This window comes from Epinephelus moara, chromosome 18, assembly GCF_006386435.1.
Source record: "Epinephelus moara isolate mb chromosome 18, YSFRI_EMoa_1.0, whole genome shotgun sequence".
NCBI lineage: Eukaryota > Metazoa > Chordata > Actinopteri > Perciformes > Serranidae > Epinephelus > Epinephelus moara.
Genome location: NC_065523.1, coordinates 34,415,102 through 34,433,424, shown reverse-complemented (window position 1 = coordinate 34,433,424; position 18,323 = coordinate 34,415,102). Strand labels below are relative to the sequence as shown.

The following is an 18,323-nucleotide window of genomic DNA, read 5'->3' as shown; positions in this document are numbered from 1 at the left end:
GAGGCATTTTTCTCAGGTAGAAATTTGTTTGCTTGTCAGAACAAAAAATAGCGTGGAGAATGTGGGAAGAGTCAAGCACAGAGAATAATATCTGACTCTTCCCACATTCTCCACGCTAAGTTCGAGCTTTTACCTTCGGGAAGACGATACAGGATGCCCGAATTTTAACTTAACTGTTTTAAAAATTCATTTGTGCCAACCTCAATTAGGATTTTAAATAATGTCGCTTGATGCTTAGGGGTTGTGTTTTCCTTATGGTGCTCTGTTGAGTGCTGTAGCTATGTGCAATACGTGAGTGGCTGATGTGCAATACTGTCATTCGTAGTATGTGTTTTCATGGTGTATGCTTAATTTCTTCAGGACTATTAAGGCAGCAATACTTGTGCAGCTTCTGATTACATGACAAATTTCCCCACGGGGACAATAAAGTATATTGTATTGTATTGTCTATCCACGTCAACTCTCACCTATGGTCACGAGCTCTGGGTAGTGACCGAAAGAACAAGATCGTGAGTAGGGCGCCCCTATTATCACGTTTCAACCAGCAGCAGAAAGGAAAGGCGAATCCTGGCGGTTGTGGGTTGAACGGGGGTCACAGACAGGAATACGGCGGAGGCTCATAGTGCTCTGCGGCGCAAGATAACGGCTTACCGGCGACAGAGAAGTCCGACTCCAGGTCCAGTAATTTCCTCTTTCGTTGGTGTCATGACTGCCCAGTAGTACCTGGACAACTGAGCCGTGGCGGCACACAGGTATGTGGCGTAACAGAGGAGAGACGAGCCGTTCACATTTCTCTCTTTGTGGCAGGTAACGGTCCACAAACCTCACCGCACTTTAGGGACTGTTCTTTACTTATGAAAGGACTGTTCTTTACTTGTCAGGGGAGGAGGGTGGCTTGATTTTTATTTTATTTATTTATTTTATTTTGATCCCCCCTATGTTAATCACTTATTGATGCTGTTTTTGAAGTATGAATAAGTCAATAAGTAATTTATTCCATTGAAATATCATTGATGTATTATAGAAAAGTGATTTATCTTTTTATAAATGACAAAAGGCACATCTGCCTCATTTTTACCGTGGTATCGTGATACTACTCAGAACTGTGATACTTTCTACCCCTGCGACCCGGACCCTGATAAGCGGAGGACAAAGAGTACGAGTATGAGTATTGCATTGTATCGTACCGTATCACATCGCATTGTATCATACCATATCATATGGTAGCTTATCGTATCGTATCCAATCTTATCGTATTGTATCGTACCGTATCCTACCATATTGTAGCTAATTGTATCGTACCGTGTCATGTCATGTTGTATTATAACATGTCGTACCGTACCGTACCGTACCGTATCGTATCATAATATGACCATGCAGTTGAAGAGCAGCAGCTATATCCCGCCAACATTTCTCTCGTTCATATCAACCGTGATAGGAGGAGGAATCGTATGCCACAGCTCGACCAACCTGACCTCCAAATTTTCCCTCCACCTGATGCGTTGTGTTGCCATGACACTGTCACAGGCACAGTAAAAAAACAAATGGCACATATTTTGGGGAATTAATTTGTGGCTTTGACAAAAGCTGACCAAAAGTTCTGTCATGTCAGAAATGAATCCGACCATCCAATGGCCGCTTGGTTGTAGTTGATTGGGCCGTGATCGGTCCTCGCTCCACTCTGTACACTTCACGGCAAATGACCCCCAATTAAGCAGAAATTCGGTCCGACCTTCAGATCAGTCATGAGGTTCAAAATTCGGGTCAGAAACAGGCTCAAATCTCAGTGTGTGACCAGCCTTTAAATGACACAGTCGGTGCTAATGAATACTAACAAATGACACTGTAGGGTAATTTTGACCTTCTTAAAGCACACCCCTTTATGCATTATTAGGTTGCTGTCAAGATATGCTTCCCTCATACTGCTTAATAAAAGTGACAGGGAAATAGAGGAAGACAGGAGAGAAGGAGAGCCGTATGTAGAATCAGATAAGAGCATCACATCAAAGGAGAGAGTTAACAGAGGAGTCTTAGTGAGTCAGTGTTCTCGAGGCTTTGTTTTTTTCTCATTTAATTTTATTCTTTCACAGCTTGACCTCTTTCTTCTTTTGGTATGTTTTACAACAGCTCATTACCAGAGGAGAAAGGGATGGGTAGATAGATAGATGGATGGGGTGATGGCGTGGGAGGGAGAGAGGGGAGCGAATGCAGGGAGGGAACTGTGCCAGGAGTGAAATTGACAGAGAGAAGTGAAGAACAGAAAAAGGGAGAAAGAAAGTCGGAAAGTGAGAGGAAGTGTTGACTAAGGAAATGAAGAGATAAGAAAGTCGGAAATACAGAAGGACATTAAGGTCTTTCTCATATAACCTCTATTTTCTTTAAATATCTACTTTATGCTTTAAAATGTGAGGTTTATTCCTGCAGGCATGTTTTTATATCTATACATAAACAGAAACAAGAACAGTTTGTATAAAAAGGATAAAATAAATAGGATGAATATAGCTGTGGGGACGTTTGAGGAGGTGTTTGTGTGTGAGGGGGTGGCACACCACAGCGGACTTCCTACAGTGCAGCATGGCACCCAGTGAAGACAGCAGTGGGGGAAAGTTGAGGAAGAGGAGTGTGTGTAGCAGGAGTCGGCTGCAGTCTGGTGGGGCTGGGAGTCAGGGTGGGGCGGTGAGGTGTGGGTGCTGGGGAGGCAGAGGGGCCAGCGGGATGTAGCGGTGGCTGGGAGGTGATCTCAGAGTGCTAGACTGTTTATTCTTTCACCAGGGCGGCGAACTCTGCAAGAGAGGAAGAAGAAAACAGAAGTTGCCAGGAGTTATTTTCTCGCTGTATGTAAAGATACATCACTCAAGTGTTTTTAGTTACATGTCGACAGCATGTCAGGTCTCAATATTGAACTAAAAAGAAATATGTGATGCTTTGAAAAATGGTCAAAAATATATAGTGTGATAAATCTGTAGTTAGGGACTGTGCAAGAATTATAAGGCGAGAGAGTGGGATCAAAAGGAGGAGGGGTTAGCATTTTTTTATCTTAACTGAACAAATGGCGATCTGAAATTTTAGTGGTCTAAACTTTCCCATGCTATACTGGGGCTGGCAGGATATCAGATTTTCACTACACAATTATCTTGAACTACTTTGGTTTTTAAAATTTTTGTAGTTCCTGTTTTTCTTGTTTTTATAGTTCACCTATAGCATATATTAACGTACTTTTTGGCTTTGTAGTAATCTCATTTTATGTTTTATATCACTTGTTTTGGAGTTGCATATTCTTTATTTTTTATTTGTCTGTGTGTGACTTTATGTTGGGGCGGCTGTGGCTAGACGGTAGACCAGGTCATCTACAATTTGGAAGAACAGCAGCCTGATCCCCAGCTCCTCCAGTCCGCATGTCAAAGTATCTTTGGTCAAGATACTGACCCCCAAATTGCTTTCCCATAAATAAATCTGAATGAAATCATTCGGAATTAAAGTGTTTCCAGGTAGTTTACATGAGAAATATTCATTCCGAATGAGGGTTTACACGGGAGATCAGTTTAATCGCCTTTATTCAGGTCTGTGCAAGGTTTGGGGCAGGGAAGGTTTCTGATTGGATAGGGGGTGGGCGGATGTTACGTGTTTACGTTTACCGGAAGATAACACTGTAGTCCTCACTCCGGATAACAAGATGCTTGACGACGCCGTTCTTAGTGCCTTTTTTGGGCTTGTTCTGCTAATGCTTTGTCTGTTGAGGAGGAGAAGGGAGGTAGAAGACCGTGCTGTGGCGAATGGAAACCGGTGAGTGCAACGAGTCCGACTGCTCTATCTCAGCCTGTTGCTATGTGCGCTGTATACGTCATCGTGCCAGAAGGGCAAGGAAACGAGCATGCGCAGAAAGACCGTAATGAACTTAAAGAGGAATGAGTGTATACAAGTGCGAGAAATTCTTTCATTCGGAATTAGAAACGGAATATTCCAGCCCCTTACATCGGATTGAATTTTCAATCGCATTGGCCATTTTCATTCCGAATTAGGTGTTTACAAGATCACTTTTAATAGGAATGAACTTTCATGCCGAATGAAAAGGGAATTAAACTGTCCATGTAAACGCACTCAATGAGTGGTCAGAAGGCTAGAAAGGCGCTATACAAGTGCAGCCCATTTATCATTTGCAGCCTGTCTTGGCCAGGCATTCTTGAAATCTCCAGGACACTCTTAATCTCAAGAGGTTTTTACTGGTTAAATGAACAAAAAAATAAATAAATAAATAAAACTACTTGTTACATTACTTTTGCATTACCCCACAGCATTGCCTGAGATGCACTAGTTATTGCAAGTTAACAGTATCACATAAAATCTACATATGGCCACACATCAGTACAAAACAAGGCTCAGGAGAATGAAGACAGCACTGCAGCAGGCTGCAACTGCCTCAAACTAAAACTACATAAATGTATAAAAGAGGCTGGCCGTCCTTATACTGCCTAGTATACATATTATTAACCTCAGAATAGTATCTCAACAGGATTTAGATAGATTTAAAAGGACAAAACATGTTTAGATGGCATATGGGCTGCATTTAACAGGCCAGACAAACTCACTCAGGCTGCTTGCTCACCAAACCATGTCTTTAGAGTAAATCAGTCCAGCTTATTGGACATGTTTATCACTAAAGTGGCGGTTATACCTCATGAGGAGGAGTCTATCAAATCGTTTATCAGACAACCTGCTCCTCCTTGGTGTCATCAAATGGCTGCCCAGGCTGAAGAGCCTCTCCACAGGCAAACTAGATGGCATCGCTGTTGTCAGCACGTTTGTTGATCATGCAGATCATTAAAGAACTTCTGGAGAGGACACAAATCATGTCTCTTTATCAGGGCTTTGTTTTCTAGTAGATATTAGGACTATTAAAGGGTAACTTTGGTATTTCTCAGCCTGGAAGTGATTTATGGGAACAGCAATATTTGAAATCGTTGCAGTACTGAGTGAAACAGGCTGCAATGTAACGCTGATGGGCAACAGAGCACTGTCAATGTACGTCCACTAAAAGTGCTTATGCTTGCTACTGACAGGCTCAGATTATCATTCTAAGTGTCTGGCAATATCTGGGAAAGGATCCCTTCAGAGATGGACCTTTTGTTAAGAAATAAGATCCCGTATGTTTCACCAAAAACAGCCCCAAAATCGCTAGCATCAAACCCACCAGACTCCATCTAAAAAAACAGTAATTTTATCACTTTAAAACACACAAAGGTACATACTTAATTCAAAGTTGACAGAAACAATATAAAACTTACAAAAGCCATCTTGCTTCGTTTTCCACTGTTCCAACAATCACCAGCTCTGGTTTGGTTGAATTAAACCCTTAATTCATTCAGTAAGGAGTGAAAATATGTTGGCTTTATGCACGCTAAAATTACTGCTTTTTTAAATGGAGTCTGGTGTGTTTGGCAAAGGCATTTTTGGGGATGTTACCGGTACAAAAACAGTGTTCATTCAGTGACAGTGGTGATAAGTGTTTAGTAGCTCTCCGATAATAAAGAGCAGCTGCGTAAACAGCATGTGCCGCTTATTATGTTTACCATCATTTCCGTAATTGTTAATTCCTCTTGTAATGTTCGATTTGGGCAAACATACGGTCCAACACTCCTCCTTGCCCCAATAATTTTTGAACAGTCCCTTAATAGGTCTAATCATGCAAACAGCCATTGTGTTCCTTTTGCATCTGTCCGTCTACAAGTGGGTGTCTGTTGGACATATTTCGATTGCTTACAATTAGACATGCTCTGTGGTTTGGGTAATGTTGACGGATGAGGACAGTCAGTTAAACGGTGATGTCATTACTGCACCAAGGTACCTGACAGATTTAGGTTTTACGTCTGTGGCATAGAAAGTTTACTGTGGTCTTAATAGATGACCAATAAATAAATGTATGGTGAATCTCACACAGCAGCAAATGGAGACCGTCTGTTTGTGTTTGTGTGTCTTTCTTTCTACATTTGTTTGGCATGCCATTGTTTGTGTGACCTTGCGACACCCCCACTAATAGAATTTGATGTTTACCATCAATTCCAATCTTGCCGTCTCCATCCTTGTCGCCTGCTGTTAAAAATTCTCTGGTTTCCTTGTCTGTCAGGTCCCTGCCATCTTTGGCGAAACCCTTCAGGACGAATCTAGCCAGGGACAGAAAAGCACAAATGATCCACGTCACACACCACTAATATTTTATGTGCGACAAGATCATTTGTTGCGTCGTTTTGTCTCACTTGAGCTCCTCCTCCTCTATGAAGCCGCTGTTGTCGGCGTCCAGCACCGTGAATACCTTCTTCACGTCTTCAGGAGACTTGGCATTCAGACCCACCATCTCGAAAAACTTCTTATGGTTAAAGGAGTCAGCAACTGCACACACACAAACACAGAGACAAAATGTCTGCACTTTGCAAGCACCTCGAAATGTATCATAAATACACTGACTCTGCATTAAAAGGGTTTTGTAATGTCATAACTACAACCACACAAAGTTTCTTTAAGGTGCTGGAAGTTGCTTATCCTGTGTTCATCTGAGTGATGAAGCCCAAAGGCAAAAATCTAATTGTAATAAGGCGGCCTTCTGATAGTGTGACTGTTATAGATTGAGAACGTGTTTGCCAGAGGAGCTGTCAGTTCTGGGTCACGGAGCTCTGTCTATCCCCGTCTGTCTGCGCTGTACATGCAAATATATTAAATATACGTAAAATAAAAGAGAAAGTATTGTCAATTCATTCATTTTCTGTAATCGCTCATCCTCTTGAGGGTTGTGGGGGGGCTGGAGCCTATCCCAGCTGACACTGGGCGAGAGGCAGGGTTCACCCTGGACAGGTCACCAGACTATCACAGGGCTGACACATAGAGACAGACAACCATTCACACTCACATTCACACCTACGGACAATTTAGAGTCACCAGTTAACCTGCATGTCTTTGAACTGTGGGAGGAAGCTGGAGCACCTGGAGGAAACCCACGCTGACACAGGGAGAACATGCAAACTCTGCCCAGAAGGACTCCCTTACCCTGGGGTTCGAACCCCAATCCACAATCCACCACAGTGCTGCCACGGTGTCAGTGCATGAACATGCTGTTTTAGCTAACGTCTTTCTACAACACTGTTGATATAGAGCTACAGAAGTGGAAGGAGCTGCTGGTTCTGGAGCACTTGGTTTGGATCTACAAAGATCAACTATCGTGGTACCGATGTACATAAAACTTGTACACAGGAGTTAAAGGTATTCGATGGACAGGGTGTTACCAATTTCCATTTTTTTGCTTGCCTGTGTGTCCTTATGTCCACTTTCTAACTTCTGAGGTTTTCGCAGGTATACGAATGCATCGCAGGTGGAACTCTTTTTATCCCTTCAGCAGAGTTTTGAGTCATGGGGTGGATAACTGATCAGTCGATCATTCAGAGCTGATCAGACCAGATTGATAGATGGGAGGAACAGCTGTTTGAGAGCAAAAGCAAACATTAAGACCCAGCATAATGCACGGTTAAGTCTCACTTTTACTGCGCCTGATGTTCTGCTGCTCAGTCTGTGCCCAGAGTACAATCTGAATTGCAAAAGCGTGATGCACTTAAAGGAAATGGCCACTTTAGAATGAAAATACAGACAGTACTTACTCACCCTCATGCTGACAAGAAGTCCAGTGTAGTTTTTTAATCCATAACAGCTGGCCGGAATGACAGCTGCACTTTAAGTGCATGGAACCCATGTTTTGAAAATGTAATAAAATTCTGCTAATGCATTTCAAAAATGTCAGAACGGCTCGTCCATCGTAATCCAAGTGCCCTGAAGCCACAGCATGCAAAATGGACTTGAAAAGACGTAATTTACTCCACTTTTATAGCATAATTTCTCACCGTGGTCAGTTAGCCTGCTGCGAGACTAGGTGATGGCTAGTGGTGGTGCTAGTTCTCGAGTCTTGCGCGAGTTGCCATGTAAACACAGCACTCTGATACCCCGAACGAGTTTTGTGGATTAAAAAACTACACTGGACTTCTTGTCAGCATGAGGGTCACTAAGTACTGTCTGTGTTTTCATTCTAAAGTGGCCATTTCCTTTAATCACTGAACGGTGTGTATATATATATATATATATATATTCCAATAGCACTCCTAATAACAATATGGCTTGCACTTTCACAATAATTAATACATTTTCTTGATGTTGGTCCCCCAAAGCTTTTAAATATGCTGCCCCTTGTTCCTGGAATAATTTGCAGACAAAGCTCAGATAGTCTGAGCTGATTACTATGGGGAACGGTGGTGCAGTGGTTAGCATTGTCACCTCACAGCAAGAGGGTTCCTGGTTCAAACCCAGAGTGGGGGAGCCCTTCTGTGCAGAGTTTGCATGTTCTCCCTGTGTCAGCGTGGGTTTCCTCCAGGTGCTCCAGCTTCCTCCCACAGTCCAAAGACATGCAGGTTAATTGGTGACTCTAAATTGTCCATAGGTGTGAATGTGAGTGTGAATGGTTGTCTGTCTCTATGTGTCAGCCCTGTGATAGTCTGGTGACCTGTCCAGGGTGTACCCTGCCTCTCACTCCAGGCCTCCGCAACCCCCAAGTGGTTATGGAAAATGGATGCACGAATTCAAAAGGATCAAGATAACAGCATTCTTCATCAGCTCATCATCGGTACCCAAATTCTCACTGAAATTATTTTAGAAAATTGCACGTTTAACTGGATGTTGTGTTTGCTCACTTGTGGTGTGTCACAGTTGTTTGATTGTGTTGTTGCTGTAACAATTTTTATGCAGCCCTGTAGGCCAGGTCGCTCTTGAGAAAGAGATTTTAAATCTCACTGAGTCTTTTACCTGGTTAAATAAAAGATATATAAATATATATGTGTGTGTGTAAAAGGTCAAGCTCTCAAAAGATCAAATGTGGCAGCAGATGATTTAATCATGGCGTGCCGCCACAAATAAATGAATGTGTAGGGAAACACACAAACACAGTGTTGTAACCCTGCGATTTTTCCTTTTACCTGCAAATGCATCTAGAGCTTTCTTGATGTCATCAGCGTTGAGGATGCTGCTCATTGCCATCGTGGCTGTTAAAGGAAACAGAGATGGAAAAAAAGACAGAGACAGAGAAGGAAGAGAAGGACAGAGAGGGGACAAGGTTAAAAACAAGGTCGCCGGAGAGCAGGGAGAGAACTCGGAGACATTCTCATATTACACTGGTGACACTCAAGAAATGGAGCAGGAAACCAGGACATGCGAGAAGAAGGTGATGAGTGACAGAATGAATTAGTGACAGTCGTGGTGGAGTGACAAAGGGAGAAAGGGGAAGGAGATGAGACAGAGGTGGAGAAGGGGAACGATACAGGAGCAGGATGGTGGTGAGAGAAGACGGGAAAAGAAGGTCTGGTTTTAAAACTAAGGAAACAATTAAAATAAATATAAGAATTAAGAAAAGTGAGAAGGGAGGGACAGAACAACCAGCGTGGTGTCCTTATCGGTGTCTTCAATTTTATCTGTATGATATCATCGAGCTGTCACAGATGAAAGAAGGGCACAGAGTCAGCAGGGGTTTAACAGGCCATCTGAGTATTCAGCTGTGTCTGAAATACCACAGGAGAATTCAGTTTGTCAGCCCAGTCCAGATGGAGAATCTCCTTGTACCTCACACTATGAAAGGTGAGCCCGACACTTAACAGCCCTTTGGCTTTTTACTCTGTGTGTGAGCGAACCCGATCGCCGCACAAAGTTGTCACCTTCCCTCGACTTTGACTGATGCCCTTCTGTCCTCTGTTGCCACAGCAGACAAACGTATACAGCATGTATACACTCAAGGACGTAGAGAAAGGCAAACACAAAGGGAATGTACAGCAGTGTGGGGAGATGTGATGATGAAGAGGAGTGAGTGACATTTGGATTAGAGGATGCAGGGCTCTGATTTCACTTCGCTCATTGTGGTCTGGCAAACCCTGATAGGAATTTGCTGACACGCATGTTTTCAAGTAGGCTGTAAGACAGATGATCGACACTTCACTCAGACATCCACACAAACCTCACCTGCACCTAGATGAACAGCTGTCGTTACTTCCAGTTAAACACTCCCTCAGAGCCTTAAAGGGACAGTTCCCCCCCAGCATTAAAAACACATATGATTCCTCTTACCTGTAGTGCTATTTATTAATGTGAGTTGCTGAGTGTTGGAGATATCAGCCGTAGAGATATCTGCCTTCTCTCCAATATAATGGAACTAGATGGCACTCAGCTTGTGGTGCTCAAAGCTCCAAAGAATACATTTTAAAAAAGTGAACAGCAATGTCTCTTTCCAGAAATCGTGACCTGGTTACTCAAGATAATTCACAGACCTTGTTGTGAGCAGTTTCATGCAGGAACTATTTTATTTCTACAAAACTACACCCGCCAACCGTATCACTGCGCAAAGGCAAGCTTTCATCTACTGCTACTCACTTAGCAACACTCATGTTACAGCTCAGCTGAGAAGGATGCCAGTAATCTCACGCTGTCCATGAGTAGACGCAGGCTTCTTTCTGCGCAGGGATATGGTTGGCAGGTGTAGTTCGGTGGAAATAAAATAGCTCCCCAATGCAACTGTTCACAGCAAGGTCTGTGGATTATCTTGAGTAAGATAGTTGTTCAAATTTATTTACTTTTTTCGCTTCCTTATACATTTCCTTATACAGCAGTTTGTATGATACCGTACAAATTAGCGCCCCACAGATGATGTTATGCACTTAATGTAAAGTTACGAAGGTAAGGTTTAGGAAAAGAAACGCGGTGACAACGTACACGTGGTTCCAAACACCAGTCTCCTGTGGAAAGTCCTATGTTTTTTGATCCTTCCACCATCCCAACCTGGCTTCTTACATGGAGCGTTTTCCTCTTTACTGCTGTCAGCGCATTACTTTTTACAGGAACAAAGTACAAACAGTACATGAGATCAGCCTGGGAGCTCTGAGCATCACAAGCTGAGTGCCATCTAGTTCCATTATACTGGAAAGAAGGTAGACAACTCTAGAGCTGATATCTCCAACACTCTGCATCTCACACCAAAACAATCTAGACTGATAAATAGCACTACAGGTAAGAGGAAAAATATGTATTTTCGATTTTATAATTAACTGTCCCTTTAAACTATCCACAAACATCAGTGTATGAACGCATTTGAGTTTTATATCTTCACACATCTTCATATAAATAACTTTGTGCTTGATCTAACTTCCAGCTGCCAGGCTCAACGGATTCTCAGTGGATGTTTTATGGACTAAACTCTTATGTTGACAAGACTGGAAATCCACATCAAAAGCACGACATCAGTAGCGCATAAGCACGTCTGAAGTGTCAAGTCCTTTAAACTAACTCTGACTTACAGTGTGCTGTTAATGTTCTCAGAATCAGCCGTCCTGTCAGCAGAGACAGCGGCCAGCCAAACTGGATCTAACAGGTTGACTAATGTTAGACATTTACCAGACAAAAGTGTTTAGTAAACCTCATCAGGTATGTTTTTATAGATTAATTGATTTTATTCTTCCTGCCCTTTATGGTGTCTGTTTAACATAGCATTACATGGTGATGGCACGCAATGTATCAAAATACTTGCTGGCATCACAGAAACAATGCAAATAGAAAGTAAAAAAAGAAATATCAGGTTAGATTAAGTAAAAGTTTTGCAGTTTTGGTTAAAATAAGTACATACAGGGCATCAGCATGTCGTAATGTGATGTAACTATGTCATGTAATGTAAATATGTAAAGAACTTGAAGTTAAAACTCATCATTGACTTTTGGTTGCAGATAGCACATGGACAGAGGTGTCCTGGTCCTGTGGTTGTTTGACCCGTCCACCACCCGAACCTCGTCCCTGCACTGACTTTTCTTAACTCTTTAAACCAGTGGTTCCCAACTGGTCCAGTCATGAGGTCCGGATTTCTCCTCAGTCACGAGCTCAAGGTCCACACAGTTGAATACATTCAGCGTCATGTCATCGAGCTAGTTTGCTAAAGCCTAGTTCACATTACACGATTTTCACCATGATTTTGACGTCGCAGAGGATCTTGAGAGCCGCCTTGGGTCGGAGGTGAGTCGGCAGATAGTCTGCCACGACGAGTCCTCATGTGTGAACAAGCCTACGAGCAAGTCGCCCCCTCGTCTGTGACTGGGACTGGATATCTGGCATGCTAGAAAACTGGAGAAGTCTGACACGACTGACAAAGAGCATCAGCCAATGAGAGGCGGGATACGTCCCACGTCAGCACGCAGGAGGACGGAAGAAATGTGAGGAGGACAAGCCGCAGGGTTGCCAGGTCCGCTTATTAGCCACGACTTTGGGCTTGTTTCTAAAGTGGAGTTGCTTATTTGGGCTTGTTCTGTAAACGTCGCCTTCCTCTATATATATCTGTCTTATAAGTTATTTAAACGCATGATAGTCGCTTCTTTTGGGCTTGTTTCCATAGCCCTGGTTGCTTGTTCCTCTCCCAAGATCTGGCAACACTGACAAGCCGGCGAGCAACAACAACAATGGCGGCGTCCACAGGATCACGGGGAGTGCGTTGTGTTTGGACCCAGGCCCTGGAGGCAGATCTGATTCAACACTGGGAAGAATATCCATGCCTTTACGATGTGTTGTCTCCAAGTTTGGTGACGTCACCGAGTTATCTGGGGCTCTGTCGGTGAGGGCTCGTGGAGAAATCTTGTGGTGTGCACACACAGGTCGTAACGCAGTTGTCGAGACTCCCGCTGACAGAAACACACGTCGCCAGGTATGAACACTCAAAAGATTACGATAGTCTCTGCGACGCAAAATCAGGGTGAAAATCGTGTAATGTGAACTAGGCTTAACTCGACCAAGTAGCTGTCCGACAGTCACTCACGCTACAGCAGGAAATGATATTTAAAGGAGCTATATGTAAGAAATCTAAAGCAAATAGTCGTAAAATCCTCCTAATATGTCACAGAGACTAAGGAATAATGTTCATATAACATACTGATCTCACCGACAACAATAGTGCAGCCAGAATATTCGCATTTAAAAAAAATTTTACAGTCCGCAAATCATGTTTATGTTTTGAATTTGTGTTTTGGCCTGTTGCGCCACCCACTGCCGTCTACCAGTCACGCAGTCAGTAGAGTCTCAGCATCCGGGTTGCCAGTAGTTACGACTGAGCTACAGTGGCTGACGGTGTGACTAAACCCAAATGACCTCGTTATGATTCCCAAAAACGCCAAGACAAAACTCGAGGCAAAGTGAGGGTCTATATAGGAGATGCTTTTGAACAGTGGAGACGGTTGAAAGCGGAGAAGAATTTGAAATCGGATGTCGAAGTGGCTACTCTTCTCCTCAACAGGTAAGCTTTAGCCAAAGTTGGCTAACTAGCATCATAGCTAGACGGGGATGGACATTTTGAATACTTTCAACTGTTATTCATTTTCGATCATACATTGTAGCCCATGTGCAGGTGGGTCATCGATCTAACTGAGTTTTTTGAGAAACAAACGTTAGCAGCACGGCAAGCAGCATTAGCAGTGTCCCGGTACATAGCATTAGCAGCCGGCTCCTCCTCCGCTGTATCCCGGCAGCAGAGAAGCCGCCCGTAGACAAACAAATCACCCCCAATTTCCACCAGATGCGTGTTGGTTGCGTCTGCGCTCCGGCACGGCAGCGGAGCCGATAGGATTTCAATTCGAGTCAATGTGTGTGTTTCCACCGGCTGCGGCTGTACTGTGTTCCGGCTCCATCTCTGCGGCGCTCCGGAGCCCTCCGCAACAGATATGCAGGACTACTATTTTTGCTGGACGCCGGAGCACAACGCAGCAATTCAGCACAGAGCAGCAACCTCGAATCTGTAGGGGAGGGGGGGCGGACACGACTCGTGGCAGTATTTTGAATTTGAGTGCAGTAACTGTTTTGGACACATTCTTACATACAGCGCCTTTAAAAATAAAAAGTCTGTGCCGGAAATTCACTGCACTTAAAAATAAAGTGTGTCTTTTTATAAACTTGACATCTTTGCAAGTCACCTATGGTCCATTCAGAATGGACCCGTGACCCACCAATTGGGAACCACTGCTTTAAACAACCTTTTGTGTGATGTTGTTCAAGGAATTTGCATATCCACCTCCAGGAACTGACTTCCTATTGGCTATTGGCTCACAGTTTGTAAGATATTACTTGCCATCACCACGTAATACGATGTTGAGCGGTCGTGGTCATGTCACATATTTCTTTGAGACCAGGCTGATTATGAGCATACCAGACAGAAAAATAGACTGGAAGTACAAAAAGCAGGGGTTTCCCATCATTAGTGATGTCCTTTTAAATGCCTATCTGTCCTGAGAGTCGAGTGAGTGATGGCCCTTTAAAAAAAAAAAAACCTGTCTAAAAAAGGCTTTTTGTGTGGACTGTCCCCCTGAGATATTTTAGTGTGGAACAAAGTGGTGCTCTGATTAACATCCCCCGCATGGCTAAAAGCCTGCACTTGTGAGATGTGGCTCGGCTTTTCAAGGCTACTGGGATCCTGTGGAAGAGAACTTACTGTAAACAAGCGAGCTTAATTTACTGTAGTTTATCTGCAGTGGGCCCCTGAGCTCTTGGACACAAATACACACAAGATACACACTAACATCTGTCTGTTAGAGAGGACAGCCTACTGTACATCACTGTGTATTTATGAAACGTCTTTAACCTTTAATCTCTGATGTTGATGCAAAGCAGTGAGGACTGAAATGTCTCATTGAAAGGTCACAGTAATGACAGGGTATCACCATCATCCTTGTGCCATCATCATCACTGTGTTCCCTGTGTGCAGCACATAATGCTGAGCTGGCCCGTATCGCGGCTCCGTCCTTCTCAGTGGAAATACAGTCTGAGGTGCCTGTACATTTCTATCCATTACAGATCGCTCATGCAGAAGTGTTTTGCTGCATCACGCCTCAAGCTGTGTAACTATTCTAATATCATCGGCTTCATAGTCTGAGACACTGTGCTTTTATTTGGCTGCTTTTGAAGCTCATAACCACAAAAAACAGCATGTAATTCATGTGGGTTTCATTTAAAATCAGCATGAAATATTTATCACAGTGTGGGGAAATAATCTGTTAATGACCAGAGAGGGCTCCCATTATGAAAATGATCATATTTGTTGGCTGCAAACTCAATTAAAAGAAATGAAGGCATAACTTAGGAGATGGTAAATCCATCCATGGTTATAAAAACATTGAAATGAATCCTGGTTTGATCTGTAAGTGCTGAAATAAAGCACAAACAGATAAATGTTGTTCACTGCTATTAGAGGGAGTTCATGGATTTCTCTCATTGGTGTCACACTCAGCTTCGGTGATGTATGAGCTTCTTTTGTGGTTGGGTGTTATCTAGTTCAGTAACATGCTGCTGCACACACAGATCAATACTCAACACTGCTTAACTTGTGTGGCCACACATCCAATCTTTTATCATTATAAAAGCACAACCTCCTTCTCTGACCTTTACCACAAAGGTGGCCGCGGGGGAAAAGAAACAATTCAGCGTGAAATGAGGAGGATAAGATTGATTTACCCAGATATCTCAGTCAGTGTGCCACCAGCGGAACTGTATAAAGCACGCCGCATTGATTTATTTAAGGGAAAGTATATAAAGACCGATTGTGGTTGTGCTCAACTGCGGTCCGTCTCTGCAGATTCTTGATCGCAGTCGGTTATCTGAAATGCTTTGTTGTTTCTCCGTCGACTAGCTCGCCCTGCACTGCAGGGCTGACGGCTTTTCAATTTAGCTCGGAGCGAGATTCGGTATCGGAGAAGGCGGTTCATTTTATGAGTAGGCCTTCTGTGACATTCCCCTACGCAGGGGTCATCTCTCATCAACCTCCAGGAATTTCTTAAAGAAAGTTAAATCGCTAAATTAGTGATTTCAAACAATTTACAGATAAAACGCCAAGTCAATAATCAGTGTCAAGGATCAGTGGTTCAGTGGTAGTTGATGAGGTGGGTGCACTATGAGGTAGATGGGTAGGTTACCAAAGGGGAAGTGGTTATACTCGCCTATACTCTCAAATGGCTTTTTGGCTGATAGCTGGATGTACTGTCAATGGCAAAAGGAAGGTATACCCTCTACTAGTCGATCAGCGTACTTGCCAACCTCCAGACATCATAGCCGAAATTACTCCGATTAATCATCCTGAGTTTACTTCACCTCCGCCGTCTAAGCCACAATATGTTTCTGTGAAACTGTAGGACAGTGTGGGTTGACTGTGTGGATATGATAGAGGCAACAGGCCTTGAATGGACATGAAAGAATAAGGAAACATTATGAGTCTACAAAATCAATATCTCTTTCATTGGTGATATGTTAGTCCCAGTATTGTGTGGAGTAAAGACTTCAGTAAAACTTGGCGAAATCAACCAGGTGACTCTTTCTCTATATGATGATCTGACAGAGCAGAGAACTCTCATGATAGGAGGAGGAGGAGGAATGTGAGATGCTGTCCAGTTCCTGCTGCTGTCTGATTCACTGCTATACACTGTTCAGAGGCGGCTCCATGCAGTCGTCTCGTTGGGGTCAGGTTGGATTACCAGAACCATCAGGAAACATCGACAATCATAGAGCAACAGCCAACGATGCGAGATGATGCAACATTAAAGGAGCTGATGGAATCGTATTTCACTGGAGTTTTACCTTGTATAATTTGTTACAAATAAATGATTGATTGAATGATTGAAGTCTCAATCCAAAATCAACATTCAGGACTCTTCCAGAGGTTGCAAATTTGTGTTTTTACATTTTCATTTGGAAAACAAAAGGATGTCAGTGACCATGGAACTGACATTTTTTAGGGGTCGTGTATGCACTTTATATAAGGTATGGAAAAAGGGGTAGAAGCTAACAATGAATGTGTTTACATGGATATGAATAACCCGCTTATGATTGGGTTTTTGGAGTATCCTGTTGATTTGTTGACCATAACCTGTTTTCAGAAACTGTGATAAGTCCTTATCCTGTTTATGAGAAATCTTAAATGCAACCTGGTGTACTCTAGAAGAAACCGGTACACTGTTGCACTGTTACACCTCATCTTGGTTATTGAGTGCTGTTGACCATCTGTGCAGGTGTGGCTTCAGCAAAGTGACGTAACAGAATACAAACAACACTCAACAAGGATTTTGCAGGCTGTTTTTTTTTTTATTTCATGGCAGATTTTCCGTAAAGAATTGCATGGACGGCAAAGGGGTTCTGAGCGAATCAATATGCTGCACACAGCTTTGAGATTTTACCCGTTTCAAATACTCAAATTTGCTGTAAAGTTGCAAGGTTGCACAGAATGCACGAGGATCGACTGAATTTGCAATAACTGGCACAGAATGCACGAGGATCGACTGAATTTGCAATAACTGTTGCGATCACGTCATCACAACATCCCTGGAGAGACTGGCGAGATAGTCTTATGGTAATGAAAGAAGCTGTGTATCTTCATCAGCTGCTTCCCTTTCCTACATAGTGTCAGTGAAAGTGACGAGCTGACTGCAGCGTGCAGGATGGTGTTATGAGAGTAATATAGCTCCTGTTAGGAACATTAGCTCAGTATGGAGTGTGTGTGTGTGAGTGTGGTTGAGAGAGGGAGGGAGATGATGGTCAGCGCTGTTGGCATTCGGAGCAGAGAAGAAATTAACAGTTTCAGCACCTGCACAAATGTTCTGCAGCCATCAATAATCAGGGTACCAGTATTTATCATGAGTTTTGGGCAGTGATCAAAAGAACGAGATCACAGATACAAGTGCCTGAAGTGAGTCTTCTCTGTGGCAGGGATCAGCCTTAGAGATAGGGAGAGGAGCTCAGACATCTGAAGTTGAAGCCCAGAGATGAGCACATCAGAAGGGGCAAGTTGAGGTGGCTCAGACACTGATCAGGATCCTGACGAGTGCCTCCTGTTGGAGGTTTTCAGTGGACGTCCAACTGGTAGGAGGCTGAGAACATGCTGGAGGGATTATATATCTCATCTGGCCTGGGTAAGCTTCGGGATCCCCCAGGAGGAGCAGGGGAGAGGGACGTGTGGGCCGGCTGCCCCTGCGATCTGGCCCTGGATGAGCGGATGAAACTGGATGGATAGTATTTATCATGCAGACAGGGAATATGACTAAACCGATTTCTCTGTGCTAATGTAAACACCATGCCCCAGATATCATCATGACCTGGAGTAGCCTCATAAACAGGCTATTCATGTCCATGTAAATGCACTCGACTTGTTGTCATCTCTCCTTCGTGAGGTCGGCCTTTGAATAATACAGTATGTGACACTGACTGGGGTTTCCTTTGTGGGAAGTCCCATCATCCCAATGGTGTGG

At 43.4% G+C, this 18,323-nt stretch overlaps 1 protein-coding gene across 1 annotated transcript in view; it reads right to left on the bottom strand.

Moving 5' to 3' along the window:
* Positions 1-2,079: 2,079 nt before the first annotated feature.
* Positions 2,080-18,323, bottom strand: part of pvalb6 (parvalbumin 6) — an 87,027-nt gene continuing 70,783 nt past the window's right edge. Inside the window, exons 2-5 of the mRNA XM_050069269.1 lie at positions 9,003-9,068; positions 6,252-6,384; positions 6,049-6,158; positions 2,080-2,783 (exon numbers count right to left, since the gene is read on the bottom strand). Of these exons, the coding sequence (XP_049925226.1) occupies positions 2,758-2,783; positions 6,049-6,158; positions 6,252-6,384; positions 9,003-9,063 (330 nt within the window). The 5' untranslated portion in view covers positions 9,064-9,068 and the 3' untranslated portion in view covers positions 2,080-2,757. The remainder of the gene's footprint in view (positions 2,784-6,048; positions 6,159-6,251; positions 6,385-9,002; positions 9,069-18,323) is intronic.